Genomic DNA, 8,575 nt, shown 5'->3' on the forward strand with positions numbered 1-8,575 from the left:
GCTGAGGCTGGCGATGCAGTATAGGGGTGTAGCCAGAGAGATAGAAGGGGAAGGGGGTGAGCGGAGGGGTGCCCCAGTGCTGTACCGCCACCACAGCGGAAAGCATTGGAGTCGAGGGCAAATCATGTTCTTCCGCGATCGGACTGAGGAAGCTGATTGTTCTAGTGTGAGGACCGAGTGGAGCGGTGACACACACGCGCTTCCTTTGAGCGGTCTCTCGTGTTTAACGTCCTCCATATGAACACCGTCCGATGAAAAGAGAGAACGGGAGGACGGATAACATACAGCGTAGAGGAGGAGAGTCACTGCATTTTCATTCCAGTCAGGGCATTGATTTTAATCATTATGCTCCGTGTGTACTGTTTGGTTTCTGGCCGCAGTTAACACGTCTGCCGGGAGTAGGAGAAATTGAGAAATTGATAATAAAATGAAAGGCCCTCATTGTGCATTCATATTAAATCGTTATCATTGTTGATAGTATCCCTTATGTAACGGTACATAAACCTCTTATCGGTTGGCTTTCATTTGTCCGCGTCATCTGACCTTACGAAGCACAGAAGCGGCGCGAGCGGCGGCGCGGGACAACTTGATTCATGCCATGGGGTGAGTGTTTCAGCTCTGATGGGGTGAGTGTTTCAGCTCTGATGGGGTGAGTGTTTCAGCTCTGATGGGGTGAGTGTTTCAGCTCTGATGGGGTGAGTGTTTCAGCTCCGATGAGGTGAGTGTTTCAGCTCTGATGGGGTGAGTGTTTCAGCTCTGATGGGGTGAGTGTTTCAGCTCTGATGGGGTGAGTGTTTCAGCTCCGATGGGGTGAGTGTTTCAGCTCTGATGGGGTGAGTGTTTCAGCTCTGATGGGGTGAGTGTTTCAGCTCTGATGGGGTGAGTGTTTCAGCTCTGATGGGGTGAGTGTTTCAGCTCCGATGGGGTGAGTGTTTCAGCTCCGATGGGGTGAGTGTTTCAGCTCTGATGGGGTGAGTGTTTTAGCTCCGATGGGGTGAGTGTTTCAGCTCTGATGGGGTGAGTGTTTCAGTTCCGATGGGGTGAGTGTTTCAGCTCCGATGAGGTGAGTGTTTCAGCTCTGATGGGGTGAGTGTTTCAGCTCTGATGGGGTGAGTGTTTCAGTTCTGATGGGGTGAGTGTTTCAGCTCCGATGGGGTGAGTGTTTCAGCTCTGATGGGGTGAGTGTTTCAGCTCTGATGGGGTGAGTGTTTCAGCTCCGATGGGGTGAGTGTTTCAGCTCTGATGGGGTGAGTGTTTCAGCTCTGATGGGATTAGTGTTTCAGCTCTGATGGGGTGAGTGTTTCAGCTCTGATGGGGTGAGTGTTTCAGCTCCGATGGGGTGAGTGTTTCAGCTCTGATGGGGTGAGTGTTTCAGCTCTGATGGTGTGAGTGTTTCAGCTCTGATGGGGTGAGTGTTTCAGCTCCGATGGGGTGAGTGTTTCAGCTCCGATGGGGTGAGTGTTTCAGCTCCGATGGGGTGAGTGTTTCAGCTCTGATGGGGTGAGTGGTTCAGCTCCGATGGGGTGAGTGTTTCAGCTCCGATGGGGTGAGTGTTTCAGCTCTGATGGGGTGAGTGTTTCAGCTCTGATGGGGTGAGTGTTTCAGCTCTGACGGGGTGAGTGTTTCAGCTCTGATGAGGTGAGTGTTTCAGCTCCGATGGGGTGAGTGTTTCAGCTCTGATGGGGTGAGTGTTTCAGCTCCGATGGGGTGAGTGTTTCAGCTCTGATGGGGTGAGTGTTTCAGCTCAGATGGGGTGAGTGTTTCAGCTCTGATGGGGTGAGTGTTTCAGCTCTGATGGGGTGAGTGTTTCAGCTCCGATGGGGTGAGTGTTTCAGCTCTGATGGGGTGAGTGTTTCAGCTCCGATGGGGTGAGTGTTTCAGCTCCGATGGGGTGAGTGTTTCAGCTCCGATGGCGTGAGTGTTTCAGCTCCGATGGCGTGAGTGTTTCAGCTCTGATGGGGTGAGTGTTTCAGCTCTGATGGGGTGAGTGTTTCAGCTCCGATGGGGTGAGTGTTTCAGCTCTGACTGATGGGGTGAGTGTTTCAGCTCCGATGTTTTCGTGTCGGGGGCCACGGAGCTGATGATCTACGTCTTACTCTAACGGAGGAGAAGCGACACGGGGGGTGGAGAGGCCTCTATTAATTGATCTGTTTACGTACTAACGAGGGGGTTCCGGCCACTGCTTGACTCCCAGACGCATCCTTACTATCCTGGAGTAGGAACACACAAGAGACAGGGGTGCGGTTGGCCTCGAGGGACCAGCAGGACCTGCCGGGAACACGCCCTCTGCGACGGCACCGGTGATCCGATAAACCCACCATCGTTGTCGGATCATCGGTGTCATCGATTGTGATACGACAACCCGGAGAGGAGACGGAGAGGCTGAAAGGAGGAAATCCCCCCCCCCCCCCTGATCTTTCACCCTCCCACCTCCGCCGTTCCTCCCTGACAGTGTGAGTGTGTGTGGCGGAGAGGATCGTCCTGCGTACCTGCAAGTTCTTCCTCCAGACATTGACGGCCGCAAAGGCCAGCTGCATCTGCTTCCTGCGGGCGTCTTTATGGCGCTTATAGGCGATCTCTATAAAGATGAGGAAGATTCCTGCCGCAATGCCTCCGGCCACCAGCATGAAGACTCCTGTTGGGGGGGGGGGGGACACACACGCAGACGGACACACAGGGGTGGAAGGTGAGGCGACGGCAGTTTGATCCTGCCGCTCCCCGCTGGACGCGACCAACGCGGTCTCCCCCCCCCGCGTTGGCCGGTGGCCAGCGGTGAGCTGCCATTCGCGCCGTCAGCACTGATAGTACGCCAACGAAAAAAATCTCACAGACCCACAGCAACACGATACTGTACTGACACTGCCACAGAGCACCCACGGTAAACACCAACAAAACAATAAGGTTCAAAGTTATTGGACAAAAAAAGTCTACAGTCTACCTAACCTCACCACTGCAGTTTTTGTCCAATCACTTTTAGGATTTCTCTACACTATGGACCATACCTGCCATGTTCTCAAAGGTGAGTGTGGCCGGTGCATTGCTCCTTGAGTCACACTCCTGGTATCTCACCCAGGTTTTATCTAGGTCTTCCATGAAGCCATTCTCATGAGAACTGCAGGGGGTTGAGGGTAGTGGGGAGAGAGGTGACAAAGTTAATACACAGCGGTGAAGAGATTAAACACCTGAGCCGCTTACTCCCAGAATAAAACGTACAGCAAACAGGGACACACATAGACTGGACAGGTGTACGAGGTATACATGACACGACACGACACACGAACACGAATGGAACAGACACCACCAAAACGGACGAGAGGGCGGGAGAGGGGAGATACAAAGAGAAAAGAGGCCCAACACACAGGCGGATGGCTGAAAAAAGGTCAAAGACATGACCTGAAAAATCATAAGGAGAAGGAAACAAGAAAGAAAAAGTAATACGAGTAAATGCTGCTTCGGCTGGGACAGACCTGAGAATGGCCAGGGACACATTCTGTTTCCAGGGGCTGTCCTTGCGCATGCCTATGCCAAAGCCCGAACGGAAAAACAGCTCTCCCGTGGTCACCAGGTCGCACTTCTGCGAAGCTTCAAACTCCAGCACCGCAGAGTCCCAGATGAAAGCATGCAGCTTGCTGTGGGGGAGGAGGGGGAGGAGGAGGAGGAGGGGAAGGAGGGGGTTACGGTGTAACAGTACAATGATTTACAAACACATTTACGGCTCCCAACACCCCCTGCTCCCGCCGCCCCCCTCTCGCTCACACACAAGAACGTGTGTGTCGGTTAGCGTTTACCAGCGAATCTCTTTACTGCAGACAATGGCCCAAATGAAATCCAATGGCGGACAGATGAGGGCACGGCCCCCCCCTCATTGGATTACCCCCGAATCTCAAAGACGCGGACGCCTGGGTACAACCTGGAAAAGATACCTTAAACAGGGGTGCTTCTCAACTCAACATTATAGCTCTACCTCACACTGGTACCAGTGCCGTTGACCCCCCCCCCCTAGATCACTGCCCCTGTCCCCCCCTGACCTCTGTCTCGGCCGGGTGATGGACCAGGACCAGAGGGACCGGCAGCGGTAAAGGCCCTGCTGCTTCCCCTTGGTCCAGAGGTCCATGCCCCCTGGTCTGACTGGACTGTCCCTGCCCTCTGCGCCTGCCTGAGACATCGGGCGCCACTGGCTCCCGGGTCGGGCCGGCCTCTTGGCCGAGACTCACTTGTCACGCACGGCCTGGATGGCCTCGGCGGCACTCTCATAGTTATGCTTCTCCATGTGGCGGTACATGGTGCTAAGCTCCACCTGCCGCCGGAAGTAGATGTCCACGGAACTCTGCTTCACCGTGGCGTAGATAAACTTGTCTGATGGGTTCCTGAGCTGCACGGGGGGGAGACAAGGACACAGCGTTGCACAATCATAGCTGTTGTCCATGTAGCCAAAAAGTTCACTTACCACAACAACTACAGTGCTACGGTGTTTACTAAAAAACCACAATTTGATGCAATACTATGAATATAAAGTCCATTACAAATACATCACACGTCCATTGTGTGGTATAAGAGGGTATATGTTATGCCTACTCTTGGGTCATTGATGCCGGTGATGCGCTCCTCAGGCCGGTCCAGCACCAGGAAGGCAGCCAAATTGGCAGTATATGATGCTACAATTATCATGGCAAAACCGGCCCACACCATGCCCAGGATTCTCGCTGAGAAGCTGCGTGGCGCTCCTGCGCGTTGGCAAAGGGGGAAAAAAGACACATTTCAAGTTCGAGCCGGGTTGCCTGAATACTTTAGACAACAAATGTTTGTTTCCGCGTCTCTGATTGGCCAGGTCATTTCTGGTCATGTGACATGTACGCCCCCAATCGTGGGACCGCAAGTGTCTACACTGGTTAAGCTTAGGCGCTCTTTCGAAGTTGGTTAAGGTTAGAGTTTGTCTTAGAGCATGGCGATAGAACGCCTGCGCTTCTTTCGACGGTTAAGCTTAGGCACTCTTTCGAAGTTGGTTAAGGTTAGAGTTTGTCTTAGAGCATGGCGATAGAACGCCAGGTAGTTTGCAGGCTGTTAGACCCGGAAATAGGCGCAGAACTTGCTGTCCCACGATTGGCGCACATGTCACATGACCTGGCCAATCAGAGCGCAAAACTCGCACGCGGAAACAAACATTTATATTCACGCAGCCGGGTTATTTGGAATCGGCATGTAAATACAAACGCTCCATGACTGGACACCAGCTGGATTGGATATTCCCCTATTCTTTGTGTTGTTGCAATAGCGCTGCAGTTACTGAACCCAAAACACTGAAATAACATCATGGGTCTTTTATTTTGTTGTGAAATATAATAGTTACTATTTAAATGACGGTTGTTGAACAGATCTAATCAGATAATCTGGCCTGCAGGCCCTACACTCTTGGCAGCCCTGACATACAGTCATTCATAATCAATACAAAAAATCTATTACAATAATTTTTTTTAATAGATTTTAATGACAAATTGTCCGGGAGGTTTCAATATAAATGTTATGCTACTTGTATGCCTATGTCTATTTTGAGTCTACATCACTGCCGTGGAGCACTTTGGGCTGCAATTCCTGTATGAAAGGTGCTATAAAAATTAAGTTTATTATTATTATTATTATTATTATTATTATTATTATTATTATTATTATTATTATTATTATTATTATTATTATTATTATTATTATTATTATTATTATTATTATTATTATTATTATTATTATTATTATTATTATTATTATTATTATTATTATTATTATTATTATTATTATTATTATTATCATCATCATCATCATTATTATTATTATTATTATTATTATTATTATTATTATTATTATTATTATTATTATTATTATTATTATTATTACCTTCTCCTATCCCCGAATTCAGCAACACTCCCCAGGAGAACCACATAGCGGACGATAAGGTGAGGGCATCTTCTTCTTCCTCTTCACTGTTTACTTTAAACCTTCCAAACGGGCTGGAGGAGAGACATTGGGAGGGACGTGGGAGACAGGAGTGAGGACGAGACGGAGATGCCAGAGGGGGAAAACACCCTGGCAGCCCCGGGCCTCGTGAGCAGCGAAGCGAGATGGAGACAACCACACCCCACAGAAAGAAAACAAGACACAGAGAGATGGAGGGCACAGGACAGAGCGGTGGGATGGTTGAGATCTTCACCCTCTGTCTGCTCCTCGTCCACAGTGAGGGAAGATCTGCAGCGCTCAGGAGCGCGCACACACACACACACACACACACACACACATGTACACACACACACACACATACACACACATGTACACACACACACACACATGTACACACACACACACACACAGTCCCAAAGACCCCTGTAATGCACACAAGTGCTTACACCCACACAAATGCACACGTACACTTTTGCACACAACCATGTTTTTATCCTTTCTCTCATGAATACTTGTAGACACACACACTCACTCTCACACATACACACACTCACACTCACACTCGCTCTCACACTAACTCACACCATCAGTCACTCTCACACACACACACTCTCACACTATCACACTCACACTCTCTCACACTCCCTCACTCACTCTCACACACACCCTCACTCTCACACACACTCTCACTATCACACACTCTCTCTATCACACACTCTCACTCACTCTCACACACACTCTCACTCTCACTATCACACACTCTCACTATCACACACTCTCTCTCTATCACACACTCTCACACATACACACGGGTTCCCCTTGTACCTGAACCGGTCTAGTAGGTAAAGCATCACCGCCACCACATGCACCGAAAGGCCCACCAGCAGCCATAGTGTGCTTTGGAACGGCTGCATGAACGAGTCCAGTGTACTGCGAGGTATTTCCTGCAAACACACACCAGAGATGGTCATTCACTGTGACGGACCACCACACACCTCCCCTCACTCCCAGTCTGATGTAGCCATAACCCTAACCACCACACACACCTCCCCTCACTCCCAGTCTGATGTTGGCGGTGTAACGATACACAAAGTTTCAGATTTTCATATTAATCTTTCATTTCATTCGATTTTGAGGTCACGATTCGAATTTCAATTCTTCATGCGCTAAATTGTATTCATGCCGGAGAGCTCCGATTCTAGATGATACTGTATTATGTTACACGGCTCGATTTGGCTCCGAACATTTTTATGTATATTTTTCAAAGTCGTAAACAATGAAAATGAGCCTTAAACGTCCCGCTTAGCCGTCACCATACCGTACCACCAGTTAATACTGAGAGAAAAGAATGAGAGACCTAGAGAAGAGAACGAGAGAAGGAGAATCGTCAACACAGTTTTAAATCCCTGAACGTAATGTTTTCAGTTTTTTTCCTCTCTCAAATTTATTATTCTGTATTGCGATCGTTACACCCAATGTGCTATGTATTTTTTTAAAGAAGTGAACAACATGTGAGCTGATGACACATCTCAGCCTGGAGAGGTGGGAAACGTACCTTTTTAACGAGGATAGTGAGGCCTTGGTACTTAAATGGTTTCGAGAATTCGATGTACTGGGCTCGCTCATTGTTTATAGTCAGCGGGGCTACGATCATATCGGCCAGGCCCCCCAGGAGCTCTCCCATCATGCCGTTCCACTCCTTCTTGTTACTGTTGTTCACCTACAGTCATGGGGGGGGGGGGGGAAGGGTTATGATGCAGATTAACAATAGACCTTACACTGTAAGAAAAAAAGCTGCAAGAAAACTGTAAATGTCTGGCATCAATGGTTGCCAAATACTTACTGTCAAATTACAGTAAAATCAAATAACCTTTATTTAATGGTTAATATTTTGATAAAAGGTAATTTACTGTATTTTTATGGCATTTACACTTAAAGTAGAAAAACAAAAGTAATCTGTAAAATAATACAGTGAATTTCACGTGAAAAAACATAAATTTTTTACAGTGTACCCTTGTATTGACTATGGAATACATTGTAACGCTGTGTTGGACTTTGGGAGGGGGGGGGTCAGGAGGAAGCGGTGGGAGGAGAGAGATGGGGTTCAATCTTTGGGGTCTACTGGACTAAAGCAGGGGTGGGGGTAGGTTATTGGGTGAGGAGTTGTGCTGATAGGGGGGCGGCGTTCACCCCAGAGGGGTATTGGATGGTAGGTGAGGGGGAGGAAAGGGGAGAGGGGGGGGTAGGTGAGGAAGAGAGAGTGCGGGAGTCTGGAAGGAGAGGTACAAATTGGAGGACTAGAAAATAATTGGAGTTTTAACGTTAAGTGAGGAAACAGTCTTTTGTTTGACATTTCAACCTCCAGGGTTAGCTAGCTGTACGTGAGAGGAAACCAAACTGGGCTCATCAAGCTATCGCGGCTCTCCTTTCTCCTGCCTGCTGACACCGTGAACACTACGATATTCCGCTTTCACTGACATGGATTAAGCGCAGTCTAAACGTACGCACAAATACGACGCAAAACTATTTAGAGGCGGCACAAATGCGTAACGCGAACGGACGCAGCACCAGGCATGATGGAGAAAATACAGGTACAGTATATCTTCTACCCTGAATATGAAATAGACTGCTA

General features: G+C 48.8%; 1 protein-coding gene across 5 annotated transcripts in view; it reads right to left on the minus strand.

The window, feature by feature from the left end:
• The window catches only part of grin1a (glutamate receptor, ionotropic, N-methyl D-aspartate 1a), a gene marked incomplete at both ends in the record, with an annotated part of 34,630 nt that overhangs the window by 8,684 nt on the left and 17,371 nt on the right, over positions 1-8,575 (minus strand). For all 5 annotated transcript variants that reach the window (XM_084324252.1, XM_084324250.1, XM_084324251.1 and 2 more), the window contains 8 exons: positions 2,490-2,635; positions 3,003-3,112; positions 3,468-3,629; positions 4,215-4,372; positions 4,576-4,724; positions 5,884-5,996; positions 6,769-6,887; positions 7,499-7,663. In XM_084324252.1, the coding sequence (XP_084180378.1) occupies positions 2,490-2,635; positions 3,003-3,112; positions 3,468-3,629; positions 4,215-4,372; positions 4,576-4,724; positions 5,884-5,996; positions 6,769-6,887; positions 7,499-7,663 (1,122 nt within the window). The remainder of the gene's footprint in view (positions 1-2,489; positions 2,636-3,002; positions 3,113-3,467; positions 3,630-4,214; positions 4,373-4,575; positions 4,725-5,883; positions 5,997-6,768; positions 6,888-7,498; positions 7,664-8,575) is intronic.

The sequence above is a fragment of the Notolepis coatsorum genome, assembly GCF_963971535.1.
Source record: "Notolepis coatsorum genome assembly, chromosome: 11".
Taxonomy (NCBI): domain Eukaryota; kingdom Metazoa; phylum Chordata; class Actinopteri; order Aulopiformes; family Paralepididae; genus Notolepis; species Notolepis coatsorum.